We start from the raw sequence: 14,430 nt of genomic DNA on the forward strand, positions 1-14,430 counted from the left end.
TGGCTAGGAAAAATGCCTCCATGCTATTTTTCAGCTGTAGAGGTGTTAACCTGTCCCATTATTTTTTCATTATTGATAACTCTGGAATTCATCATCCAGTGTCACTGACAAGAGCAGCTGTGCCTGTTAGTATTCAGGTGTATTCTTACTAATATTTGCATTGTATTTGTGCTAAAATACTAATAATAGATTTCTTCATGTGTGGTTCTATGGTTCTAAACTGCATCTGCTTTCATCTGCTTATAGCAGAATCAAGAATGTTCCCATCATAAGTAAATGGGAATGTCAGGTTACACATTTACTTTTGTAAAGCATTTGCTAAGACAGAAGTACATTTGTTTCTGCTAGTAGGAGTGGATGCAGAAGCACTTAAGACACTTTGCATAATTTTTTCTTCGTTATTTTTATGTCACTCCTTTGTCTAACACAGGGCAAACATGGCTTCTGTTCCGTTTCTGACTTACTTAACTGTGATTCTTCTACTAAAAAATAATCTAACATTTTTCAAAATAATAAATGCTTTGAACTTAAGAGACATGAGGAGTAGAAGCTGTCTTTGAATAGGCTTGTCCATGCCATTAGTGACCATGTGTCCAGAACTTCAAGCTCCTCCTTACTGGTCAGAGAAAACAAGCTCCATGACAAAAATTTCTAAGGAGATGACAGCTGTTTGATTCCTGAATCTCTTGATCTTTCACTGGCTCTGTGACCAGTGTGCTGTGTCTCATTTTCTTCACCTTCTCCTTGCTGTCACAGAGCATCATGTAAAATAATATCAGTGTTCCCTAATGACAGTTTCTTGTAAAAAATACTTTTCCATCATTTCATTTATTGTTTTTCCAGCTAAGACGTGAGAAGATTGACCTTGAAAATACTTTGGAACAAGAACAAGAGGCACTAGTGAATCGTCTCTGGAAGAGGATGGACAAGCTTGAAGCAGAGAAAAGGTTTGTCTCATCAGCGTATTTGTTACTGTGGTAGAGGTATCATTTAATACTTTCTTTTCACTAGAATTGAACTTCAAGTTTGAATTATTTTTTATACAGAATTTTGCAGGAGAAATTAGACCAGCCAGTATCTGCTCCACCATCACCCAGAGACATATCAATGGAGATAGATTCTCCAGAAAATATGATGAGACATATCAGATTTTTAAAGAATGAAGTGGAGAGGTTAAAGAAACAACTGAGGGCTGCACAGCTACAGCGTGAGTAAAAACTTGGGTTTTAAATCTTTCTAAGTTTGTGGAATGTAATATCACAAAAATCTTACATGAATATCTATTATATGTAAAATATAGTTTCCTGAGTTCAAATCTAAGGTAGACATGGGGAATGGCATGATCACAAAGCATGTAGAAGTGTAATATTGTTTTTAGTGCCAAAGCATTATCTGTAAGCATAATCAAACATTAGAAAACTACACAAAAAATATTGTCGTAAGTCTTCATCTTGTGTTCCATTTTATTTAAATCTGTCAAAATGCTTTGAAGCTTTCCATAATTTGATTTTATGATTTCAAATAGCCTGTAATACCAGACCAGTGATGTTAGCTGAACTTATTTAGAATTGCAAACTCAAATTGGTCTGTGATGTAGAGTGAATCGCTTGTTGGCTTTTAATCTTGCTACATGTCCTGCTGTGGTAAAATGTGTAACTAACTGGAAGAATGCTGTAGTAGTATAGTAGGAATTTAATATAAGTTTCAGTGTTTTGAATTTCAAAACTTGTTCTGTGCTTTCTCCTACAAAATGGAAATATATCTTTAAAATAATTTTATATGCATTGCAGTAAAATCTTTGTATATGTGGAACAGTATTATTTTAATGCAGCAGGAATAAATGTATTTCTTTTGGTTTTGATTTTATTTATTTTCTTCATGAGTAAAACTTTTCATGCTTTTTACCTCTTATTTCCCAAATTGCTGTCAACCAGCAAATTACTTTAGTAGCTACTGGTCTGAATTAGGCTTTGAGCTAATAACTTAGAGATGAGAATTTTGAGTAATCCATCCTGAACATTTTCTTCACCTTTGTTCTTGAAGTACTGTAGTAAAATTAGGTACAACATCTTTGTTTTTTAGTGAAATTGTATTTCAATCACATGCTAACAGCATCCTGAATTTCAGATTCAGAGAAGATGGCACAATATTTAGAAGAGGAGCGGCATATGAGAGAAGAGAACTTGAGACTTCAAAGAAAATTACAGAGGGAAATGGAACGTAGGGAAGCACTCTGCAGGCAACTGTCAGAAAGTGAATCCAGCTTAGAAATGGATGATGAAAGGTTTGTATTTTCTAGCCATCTAGATATATTGGTTTTGAGCTTATTAATCAACTCTTACGTTGCTTTTGTATAATATGTTTTTATAGAAATATCATGTATTTGGGTTCAGTATACATATCAAATTTCTGCAGGATTCAGGAATATCTTCAGTAGAATTCTACAAATCTTGTGTAGAGATTGCATTAGATTTAACTGTCAGAAAGAAAATATTTGCTTCTGAAAATTGCTTGGGGTTTTGATAATGTATATTGAAATAAATGTAGCTATGGAGCTGAGGTTAAGGATAACTTAGGCATGACAGTGATCATAGTAGTTTTCTCCTTAAGTTTGTAACTTCAAGGAACATTCTTACTTGAGGCTGATTTGTCCTTTGCAGAAAATAAAATGTGCTCAGCCAAATACGAAGGGATACTGCGTAAAGCCTTAGAGAGAGGATCCAAAACTATTGGATTTTTCTTGATGTCAAAATTCTAACATCCTTGATTTATTTTTTTTTTTTCTGGATTGCAAGCGACACTGCTTGTACTGACTTTACAGATAGTCTCAAGTTTTTCATGGTTTTATATAAATTATTTTTAGCATTTTCTCACATCGTATTTGTATGACTATTATATCTTGAAAGGGATTTTTAAGTATGCTTAGAATAAAACATTCTTATTTCTCATATTTTGTTAGTCGTTTTACATTGGTTTGGATTTATAGTGGTCCTTTCAAAAAAATTTTAAACTTACCTTGTGCTTTTTATTCTTCTGATAATGAGATATTTCTTGAGTCATCAGAAGAATCTTGAGTCATCAGTCATATATTTGTTATAAACCATAATTATCAGAAATTAAGCACCAGATATTTTGTTTCAAAGAGCCACCCTCAAAGTTCACTATTATAAAGATGTAGTGAATCCTGTAAAAATTAAATTGTTAGAAATACAAGAATCTACTTTTATGAGCTTCTTTTTTTCCCCAGTATTTACATGGTAGTGGAAATACAGCCTAAAGTGTGTGAATTACCAGTATTAATCAAAAAATGAGAGTATCCTATTAATTTGTCAAACATTTGTAGGCAGTGGTAATCAATAAAATGCAGAAAAACTTGATTAGCTACTCTGTACTCTTAAGAAATTTCAGTGTCATGTTAGTTTTCTCAGCACTACAAGGGCATGACAGAATTGCTCCAAAACAAGTATTTGCAGGTTAAGTAATGCAAAGTAAAGGGAAGGACAAAGCAAGTGTTAGAGTGGTTAGGCTTAGGACAACTGTGAAGACAAAATGTAAATTTTGTCAGCTTACACTGTATTCCTAAAAATGATGGTGGTCATGGGCCAGGTATCCAAGTTTTTCAGTTGCATTCGGTAAGCTGACAGTATGTATTTTTCAGAGATGGCAGTAAATAGATTCTTTACTGAATGCAAAATGCACAGCTCTTCCAAAACTTTCTTCTGACCAGTGGTAGCTTTGTCCTCTCGAATTTCCATCTTGTTCTTTGGAGTAGTAAGGGAAATACCTGGAACCAAAAAAAGTACTAAAAATGTGCTTCTATTCCATATCACCTGATCCAGATACTAGGATGACTTACAGAAAATTCTTTATGTGGAATGAAATAAGATTAAAACCAAAGGCCACTGGTTTGCTGCAATACAAATAGTGTCTGCATTACAAGTTACTGTGTGTTGCACAGGCAGCCTAATCACTTCAGTTTTGCTAACCTTGCCAGTGGTGGCTCTTCTGTAGATAACTCTTTCTTATTTTTCTGTTCTCTGTTGTAGCTGCTCGGAGTACCTGATCTACCCAAATTCAGATCAGCTTTAGTATCACTACAGGGTACTGCCTGTGTTAGGTTTTTTGGCTTAGTAACTGAACATCCTGGTTACAAATCAATAAGATTAAGTATCAAAATCTGTTTCAAATAGTTTATGAACTGTCTCACAGATCTCAAAGTACTCATAATTCTGAGTTCTGTCAAGTAAGAGTATTTTTCGTGCTGATTTATGTTACAGGGGTTTTTTTTCTGTGATTTGGAAATAAATGTGTAGCTGCTAAGAACTTCTCAGGAGGGGAGACAAATTAGAATCAGACAACTGTTAGGCAGCTAATTTGCCTTCTGCTTTGCTGTGTCCAGTAAAGAAACACAGCGAAATATAATAATATATACTGAGGTGAACTGATTGGCAAACATATGTGCAGAAGGTGAGCAACAGAACCTCTAACCTAGACAATGACTGAAAAATCTAAGTGTGGAGGGCATAAGCAAGTCAACCTGAAAAACGCAGGCCTTGTGTGGTGGAAAAAATACATAAAATTCCTTTAGAGATATAAGCAGTAAGTGGCAAGTAGGATGGCTGTGAAGAAGCTCCATGTATTCAGTGAGTAAAGTACAAATAAATACCACTAAAATTATTATAGGTGGGGATAAATGCCTTGCCTGCTGTTCTAACCTGTTCACTTTATAACAGTGAAGTGTGGGAGGAGTCTTCCAACACAATCTAAAAGTATCTTTAATGAGAGGAAGTCCTGGGTTCAGAATTACTCTGTTTCACTGGCAAAAGACATGATAAGCAAACAGCTAGACATTGAGACCAGAGGGGTTCAAGAACAAAACAGTTTTTAACTGCGGCTGATCAGCTGTTGGAGTAAATTATCAATACCTTAATTATTTCCCCACACACACTTTTCATGTTTCAGATTAGTGCTGAAAGCCTTTCTGGAAGATACAGTCCTGCCAGACAAGCTGAGTTCAACGTAGAAATGATGTGTAAAGTGAAAGAATACAGTAAATGTCAGACTGACAGAGTTTATTCTTCTGGCCTTAATATGTACTGTTCTAACCATATGCAACATGTAGAGTTTTAACTGTAAATGGCTAATATAAATCCAGCCATTTCCATTGAAAGTTAAGCCAGTATCTGAACCTTCAGCAATGATGAGAGTTCCTGTCATTACTTCCTAAAGGTGACCGGTCCTTCATTAATCTCATATGATTCTTATGGGAACTGATAAAACACAGCGAAATATTTAAAAATATGGCACATTTTAATAGGTTTGATCTAATTATTTTTTACCTTTTTTTGTTAGATATTTTAATGAGATGTCTGCACAAGGATTAAGACCTCGCACTGTGTCCAGTCCTATCCCTTATACACCCTCACCAAGTTCTAGCAGACCTATATCACCTGGTAAATATTTAACCCAGTTTCTAAAATTATTTGTATGCATCACATAGTAACGTGGCCTGTTAATATGTTTAGGTGAGTAGCCTTCCACAGCTAGTCTGGAGAGAAAAAATGTGTAGTAAATGGAAGAATAGTTTGCCTTAGATGTCTTCTAGTGCAGCATGTTTTCAGGTGATTGTTTTACACTGTGAACAGATATTAAAGATCAGTTAAGTACTATCACTTGCACTTCTATTTCTTTTTTGCTTCTCTTTTTTTCTCTCTTGCTGTCTTCTTCCCTGCCTCCCTCTCCATAGAAGATGTCCAACAAGATGCATAGATCAGACAAATTTCTAGTTTGGTAATGAGACTGCTATTCTCTGAATCAAAACTTCTTAAGGAAGTCCAATCTGGAACGTGTTGGAAAAAAGTCCACTTCCATTTCTCTTTAGTAGAGAAATGGCATTTGTGCTTCTGCTACTTTCTGTTGTTAAACAATAACTATAAAAATAAGAATTCTTTTCTGTAGTTGCTTTGCGTAACCTTTCCTGAATTACTAATTACTGAATCTATTTTTTAAGTTAAAGGAAATATATTTGTGTTACTGACACATTTATGGACTAAAATTTAAAATTCCTTAAAATTGCACTTGTACATGGAGTACAAGTTGTTGGCCACGGTCACAAAGGGCAGCCAAATTTATTTAAGGGCCTGGAGCACAAGTCCTGTGAGGAGCAGCAGCTGAGGGAGCTGGGGTTGTTTAGTCTGGAGAAGAGGATGCTGAGAGGAGACCTTAGAGCTTGCTACAACTACCTCAAGGGAGCTTGGACTGAGGAGGGAAACAGCCTCTGCTCCTTAGTGTACTGTGATAGGACCAGAGGAAATGGATGGGAGCTGCACCCGGGGATGGTTTGGGCTGGATGTTAGGAAACATTTTTTTCACGGAGAGGGTTGCCAGGCATTGGAATGGCCTGCCCAGGATAGTGGTGGGGTCACCATTTAAAAGGCATTTGGACCTGATCCTTAAGGACATGGTTTAGTAGTTAGATTATGGTGTTGGTCAAAGATTGGACTGGATGATCTTGGAGTTCTCTTCCAATGTAAACATTCTGTGATCTGTTTGTGATTCTTTGACCACAAACTCACTTGTACATAATGAAGTAAATCCTCCATGCACTGTTTTCCCAAATTCCACTTTAGAACCTGTGGTACAGAGTCCTATAATACAGGCAAAGGAGTTGTACCCTGTAGCAGCATGTTCTGCCAGATGCGATTGACACATTTTATTACATAGGTCTGCTACAATGTATACAGTATCTTTAAATTCTTACATTTTTAAGACTGACTAGTTTTTCAGAACAGCTCAGAAGTGTTGCAAACGGAGTAAGCATTTGTGAAAACTAGCTGTGGCCATAACCCATGTACAGTGTTAAGATTAGAGTTAGGATAGAGATTTTCAAGAGATTTTTCAGATTGTGAGATGAGCCAAATCACATGATTTTCTATGTTTTGCAGACTGTTACCAGAAGAACAATGTATATTCTCTTATTCTTTTCCTGTAATGGAACATACAGAAACATTGTCATCCTAACAACTGTTCTGAAGTAACTGCTTGCTCCCTGTAACACTTGCTTGTTCCAGTGGACTGTATTTCTCATCAGTAGTTGATACAAGAGTGCTGTGTTCTCCTGAGAATTTTATCAGCCAAGGGATGCTGAAATAAAGTCCAAAACAGGGTTATAAACAGCACAGCTGAAATGATAGTCTCTAACACAGTTCATGATTTTGGTCATGGTGGTATGGTAGATGTTCTTTCTAGACCAGCCCTTTTGCACAGGTAGCTACATTACTCTCCTTCACATATGATAAATTAATACCCACATATGATAAATTAATACCCACCTTTGGGAAGTTTTAGACTTAGGAAAAAATAAGCAGCAGTTTGCTAGAGAACTAATGAGATGAATAGGGAATTTTGTACAGCTATCTGTTATGTGTATGAATGTGGTAATGAATGGAAGCAGAGCTATTGAGAGTACTTTATACATAAGTAATACAGTAAAATACAGTCAAAAGTATCAGCACAGAATAGAAGAATTTTATGTCAAGCAATTACATGACTTGGCTTGTTTCATTTAGGAAATGTTGTATCTGAATTTCTAGAAACACAATTTGAAACCAGTTAGAAATGCTGGTTAGACATATAGACAATAATATTGATGCTACCTTCTTTTAACAATTTTTAGGTCTGTCTTATGCAAGTCACACAGTTGGTTTCACACCACCAACTTCACTGACTAGAGCTGGAATGTCTTACTACAATTCCCCAGGCCTTCATGTGCAACATATGGGACCATCCCATGGTATTACAGTAAGTATTTAAAAGAGCAAATACTTGTTACCAATGTCAGTTTGGTTTTTAAAAGTTATGATTGCTTGTCCTTAAGCTTTTTTACAAAACATTTTGGTAAATGTTTGTTTTTGTCTCCTTACTCCAAGATATCTATTGCTGCTTCCTTCAGCCCTGATTTTCCTCTTCACCCCTCAGAAACTGATTCTTTTTGGACAACCTTATTTTCTGCAAAAGAATAGGATGTATTATCATCTTAAGGACAGTAATAGGTATCATCTTATGGATCAGCAGGCAGGGTGTGAGAAGTGATGTTCTAAGCTACTAAGCCTACCCCAGGAAGTAAAAAAATTGCTTTCATTTTTCTCCTAGTCTCCACCATCTGACGGATGAGTCATCTGAGGTTGCTTCAAGCTCAGGTTTTCTTCAGGATGACACACAATGTTACCACGATGTCACTGTAACAGGCAGTTAACTCTTATTTTCTATTCTCATTGGCAAAGAAGAAAGTTATTATAAACATTTGTTAGGACAATTTCTCTGATATTTGATGCATTTCTACTTAATGGTGTTTCTTCTAAATATTTGTGGAGTTTAATGAGCAAAAAGAGCCTAAATATTAACCATTTGGCAAAATACCTTATAGTTGTTGTATGAAGACCATTTTGATTTTTCTCAACTGGTATGATAGTATGTAAATATACTTGCATATACTTGTCATTCTGAGATGTGAAAACATGTTTAAATAGAATTCTAGTAGAGTGCTAAAATATGACTGGTTCTAAAATCTTATAGGTGAGTGTGCAAAGTTAAGTTAATTTCATTAAGAGTGGTGGTTATGCTACAGTACTAGGTAGAACAGGAGAGAAACTGGAGCTCAGCAGGAAGATAGGACCCTGATTCCAGGTTCAGCCCACTGCTGTGTGTTACACGAGTTAGTCACAGGAAGGTATTAATGCTTCTGAAAAGCCTGGAACATAATTTGCTAAATAAGATTTTAATGGACCTTTTTCTGTTTAGTCTCTGTGAAATACTACTTTTTCTGCAACCATAAATTAATTAATGTCACATTAAATCACTATGAAAAAGATCATCTTCAGAATGAAATACTAATTGTTTCAAGAAAGGTATTGATAAAGTAGCTCTTGTCTTTGTCTAAATACTGAAACCAAGTCCCTTCATATTAATAGTAGATGTATAGATGTATGTAAATGAAATAAAGTATTCTAAGTGTTTCAGAGACATCACTTAGTTGTCAAAAATCCCTTGGCTTTTCGCATAGAGCATTAATCTATTGTACAAAGTTGTGCAGAAAAAATAGGTACAATATACATTATTTGACTAAACTGCAGTTTGATTCTTGACTCTTCATTTTTGATCTCCATTACAGAATAAATTGACTTTACCGGTAGTACATTTGGTGTAGCACTGTAATCATGCTTCTCCTCAGAGTTCATCACCTTTGCTTATTAATTGTGGGTGTTTTTTCATGCCATGAGGTTCTTGATTAATGCTAACTGAATAGGTAAGTAGTGAGAATTTTGGTTTCAAAAGTGCAGAAGTTAGTCTTGTGCAGTGTAATTTATATTTTTACATTGCTAACATTAAATAAGATTTCCACACACACATACACTGCTTTGTAAAGAAAAAGCAGGTTTTAACATTAAAGATTTCTTTCCATACACACTGCTTTATGTTTATATATGCATTGAAAATCTGTGGCTTCTTTTGAAGGGAGCTCTAACAACTGCTTTACTCCTGCAGCTCAAAGAATTGCAATATTTTTTGTTCTCTGAAGAACAATTTGTATTATGCTTTGGTCTTGCTGCAGCATTGCAGGCTGTACCTTTCAGGATGCTAGAGGTTCTGAGCAGACTCTCTGGCATTCGAAACATTCCAGGCCACACTCAGTCAGGTACCATGTAGTTGGACTTCATACATCAGAGTAATATTCAAGGTTCATCAGCACCTACTGGTTGGGCAAGTACAACTGGGAGATGCTGTTTCTACAGCATCTCTCATTTCTTTTTAGGTTGCTGGTCATCATAGGTAATTGTATCTTCTGAACATATGTCTTGTGTTCATTTCCTGCAAGCTGACAGGAAGGAACGCCTGTTCTGTTTGATCTCAGAAGTGACTCCCTTTTCCTTTGCTACTCTGTTTCAGAGTGACATTTATTTTATGCAAATGTTGAATTGTGATTCTTGCTTTGAAATGGATCCTTCCCATGTAATTGTTTGAATTCAATTCTTTGTTCCTTTGCCAAACACAGTACATTGATTAGGGGACAGATGCCTAAAGTTGCTCAGGAGTGTGTTAAACATAATTTCAATATTTGTTCTGCAGAGGCCTTCACCACGAAGAAGTAACAGCCCCGACAAATTTAAACGTCCCACTCCTCCTCCTTCTCCAAACACGCAGACCCCAGTGCAGCCTCCTCCGCCACCACCTCCGCCACCTGTGCAGCCTCCGGGCCAACCCGCAGCATCGCAGTCAGCCACTTTCCAACATTCAGTGCATCCCTCCTCTCAGCCTTAGTGCATGTGCTCAGCAGTCTGTATGTCAGAAGTGGACTCATAACATGGAGCAGTTTACTAAAAGCCAAAGGCTTACTTGGCATATTTGGATTTGACATATTTGCACTGAGGTTATATAGGCTTCACTGTTAATTGTGTTGTAAACGTTTGTATAAAATGCAGCCAGTGTTGTGGGTCTACAACACTAATTTAACAAAGTTTTCCATCAGTGTTTACTTGAACTACACCTATGTCCATTCTTTGGCTGGAACATTTGCTACTCTGTTTGGTAATACGGCATTATGTCGTTTTGCTTGGCTCCAAAGCTTCATTTTCATGGCTTTTAGGTTTGTAAAATTAAAAGGATACCTTTTTATATTTTTTCATTACAATTTGCAGAAATTTGAAGGCATGATGGATTATATGATAAATTCTGAAATACTACAGTGTTTACCAAGTTTATGGAAAATCAGCACTATGTTTCAGTCATTTGAAATACGAGCTTCTAGTGCAAAAGTGAGTCACACACCCTAAGCAGTACCCAAGACATACTTTATTGTATTAAGTAGTAAGTAAGCTTAATTCAGCACAGAGGACACATCCATACTTCTCCTGTTTAAAAGCACCTCAAACATATGGTACAGTCTGAATTTTACAGTGCAGAAACTGGCTTGTTGGAGTCTGTGGAATGTACGATTCGTGAACCTTAAGATTTGATGATTTCACTTGACATTTCTGTTAACCTGTCAGCTGCCCATACTGTGTGACCTGTCACAATTAACTTTGGTAAGTGTGGTCCTGCCCACAGGTTACTGATAGCTGATTAAAGTGTGCTCTTTGATTATTTTGCTGCAGGAGGCAATGTGATTGTAGAGAACAGCTGATGATATTTTTTTTCTTGTTAAAATATAATAATTGTGATTCCCCGAAGCAAAGTTTGAACGGATATTCTAAATGTTCAGAAGTCTGTTAGAAAATAAGATACAAGATGAGCATATAAGAATATATCGGCGTAACAGCCAAAATGTTGTATTGCTTGGTAGAAACAGTACAAGAAAGTAGCACAAAATGGCACTAATGAATGCTTATTTAGCAGCCTAAGCCGGTACAATGTGTAAAGAAATGTATTCTGAATACATTTTCTCCATTCATTTAGCACAAATAAATTGGTTTCACTTTGCAGTGGAACGAAGTGTCACTTCTTGATATTGACATCTTAGTTATATTTTTCCTGAAGTTCCTGTTGAGTACTGAGGTTTATATATTATTGATGATTTTAAGTGGTTTACCTCATATATATGGATATGTGGGCCATGGAATATGACAAGAGAATGTTTATTTTATGAGAATATGTATCTGGCTATAATCGGAGCAGAACATGAGTAATTTATCTTTTGTTTACAAAAGTTTGTTTGACATGCCTAATGTTTTATTAAGGACATTTTTGAGAAGGAATTACAACGTTCTGGTGGTATACTAACACTTGTACATATATTTTTCATGTTTGCTGCTCACCTATTCAGAAGAATTGCAAACTGAAAATCTTCATAAAATTAGTGCTCTAAGTGAAAATAGTAAGTTAAAATAATGTTGTTAAAAGGTTCAACTTAGGGCAAAAGTAGAATTTCTTCACTGTAGCTATGTAGTTTCAGCTCTGAGAAAGTTTAGAGAAATTGATACATAGTGTATTACACTTCTTATACCAATATGGGATCAAGTGCATTATCAGTTAAAGTAGTTACGGTAGTGACTTTCCAATCAAGTGGCCCTCAAGATTGCAGCAGACCTAAAATTTGACCAGTGCTTCCATCTGAAAATAACAGACTGTAGCAGATGCTCACCTCTGTAGAGGAAACTCAGCTCTGAGCATTGTAATTAAACAGAGCTCCCAAATCAGTGGTAGGATTATGCATGAGAAAATTACAGTCAGAGGTGGCACTGAGGTCAAGGTAGTCTTGGCCTGACGTTTTAGTTTTTCGCTCGTCCTTTTGTAAACATAAGACAAAGAAAACTTAGTTACTTTTATAAGTAGAATTCCAGCTCAAGTATACAGCTCTTTAAAATGGTGCCCTCCTTTCTGAAGTGCTTTGAGATACTTGGACATATGGCTCTATGGAGTGCAAGCTCATAGTGATGGTAGTATAAATGTGGGGGGGGAGGGGGGAAAGGGGGAAAGTTTTTTTCAGTGTTGTTCTAAGATCTTAAAATTGAAAATTGCCTGGAATAATTTACGTGTGTAGCCTATTCCAAAACTGAATTGGTGTAACCCAAGTTCAGCTGCTGTTAAAAAGTGTCTTAGAGAACTCCTTACTGTTCCAGTGGGACTGTTACCAGAGGAAAGTAAAGAACTGACAAATGTATGCTGAATCCTGAAAGCGTAACAAGGCGCTAAGTTGGCCTTAACCTATGAACATTGAACAAATATTTGCTTGTAATCAGACATGTTAAACTCTATTTGTAGACTTTTTGAATAAGATGAGGAATTGTGCACAACCATCTCCTAATAAATGTAAATGGATTTTCAGTTTTCCTTGTGAATTATAGTCATGAATTATGATTCTGCAGCTGTGATTTTGTCAGATCCCTTGTAGATGGGAGAAAACCCACTTGACAGTGACGTCCAGCTTACCATGAGGGCTTAAGTGCTTGGCTTCTTTATCTCAGAAAAACCTGGTTAGGTTTCTACTGTCCTTTTCATTAATGATGCCCACCAGTTTTACACCACATCATCACCAGTCACGGAAGGTCACGGAAGCAATTTTTTTTACAGTGAGCATTTTGTGAGTGCACCCTTTTACAGCTAAAGGCTTAAAAAAAAAAAAAAAAATTTATAAAGTCTGTCTTTCAGCTGTACCAGCAGTGCTTTCCCCTCCAACAGTCAAGCACCTTTTGTTTTACTTTTTCTCTCAAAGGATCTGGCTTGAACGGTGGAATGCAGATAATACTCTGTACAGCACTGAGTTTATTTTATCCACAGTTTGTTCCAGAGAAGTTCTTCGGAAGAAGAGGTGGGACTGGTTGAAGACATTCTTCCAGCTAACATTATTTTAATTACATGTACTCCCCTGAAAGTAAATTCCCAAGGGCAGAAAGGACTATCAGAGTTTTACAAGGAAGTGTTAGTGCTTTTTTGTAGGTAGTTGTGGTACTGGAGCTGAACAAAGCAAGATTCCCTTCCCATTCATGTTCAGGTATCCATCTGCCTGGGTGGAATCCCTATCCACTTCACCTGAATGAAAAATGCAGTCCTGGAAGCAATGAAAATGAGAGCTTCCTGGGACATCTTCAAGTTGCACTACTCACAGGAGACAACTTAGCCTCTATGTTATGTTAAGTAAATAGAAACTCATCACAGGGGAAATAAAAGAGGGTCAAATACTTTGTTAATTAAAGAACACAGTTTCTCATCCTCAGTATTTATTATTACTAAGAGGATGCATCCAGGGACTTTGTTTAAATCTTGTAGTGAATTCTCTAATCTTGATGCTTAGTTTACAAGCAGCATGAGTTCTAATACTGTTCAACTCTTTCAGATGCTTCCTTTTTTTCAGTCATGACAGTCTATTTCTTTTTGATCTTTGGGAGTCTACAGAGCATGGACTATGCAGAGTATATTTCTCCAGGCATCTCATGAGAAACCAGAAGGTTTATGACTGTAAGCTGTAAGATTATAATACATGGTTATGTTACAAGAGCCTCCTTGAGGGGAAAGTTTTGTGCTCTTGAAGGGAGAAAACAGAGTCCCTAAGTACCAAAGGGACTACATGTATAGAGACAATCTGGTTTCCTCAGTTCCCTGGGGAGCTGAATTTCTCTGTCAGCCTTTCTCTGATTGGGACTAGAGTTGTTCAATTCTTTAAAAAATTCCACATCACACTGTAATAAGTATTTAGGATATCCATCATGTTCCTTTTCAGTAGTAACCACTGGTCTCAGTACAAAAAAAAGGTTGAGTCATTGCCACTTTGTGAACTGGAGGAAGTTACTGGATATGCCAGACTGTGGCCTTTATGATGCAGTCATGGTACAAGTGAGAGTGTGTGCCCCTATCATGATTTTTTTTTTTTTTTTTTTTTTAAGCAGCTGTTTTTTGCTTTGCATTAGTAGTGTGCCCTGAAGTAGAGTTAAAACTGTG

General features: G+C 36.4%; 1 protein-coding gene across 5 annotated transcripts in view; it reads left to right on the forward strand.

The window, feature by feature from the left end:
- Positions 1-12,819, forward strand: part of CCDC6 (coiled-coil domain containing 6) — a 42,347-nt gene extending 29,528 nt beyond the window's left edge. Inside the window, exons 4-10 of one of the 5 annotated variants that reach the window (XR_011726835.1) lie at positions 844-947; positions 1,047-1,207; positions 2,128-2,284; positions 5,353-5,453; positions 7,676-7,800; positions 9,170-9,304; positions 10,126-10,255. Coding sequence is in view for 3 of the 5 variants with exons in the window: in XM_071749206.1 (XP_071605307.1) it covers positions 844-947; positions 1,047-1,207; positions 2,128-2,284; positions 5,353-5,453; positions 7,676-7,800; positions 10,126-10,317 (840 nt within the window). In the remaining 2 variants the exon portion in view is untranslated. Of the gene's footprint in view, positions 1-843; positions 948-1,046; positions 1,208-2,127; positions 2,285-5,352; positions 5,454-7,675; positions 7,801-7,928; positions 9,131-9,169; positions 9,305-10,125 lie in introns of those variants that run through there. The other 4 variants (XR_011726836.1, XM_071749207.1, XM_071749206.1 and 1 more) reach the window with 4 other exon arrangements.
- Positions 12,820-14,430: the final 1,611 nt, after the last annotated feature.

This window comes from Heliangelus exortis, chromosome 7 (genome assembly GCF_036169615.1).
Source record: "Heliangelus exortis chromosome 7, bHelExo1.hap1, whole genome shotgun sequence".
NCBI classification, from domain to species: domain Eukaryota; kingdom Metazoa; phylum Chordata; class Aves; order Apodiformes; family Trochilidae; genus Heliangelus; species Heliangelus exortis.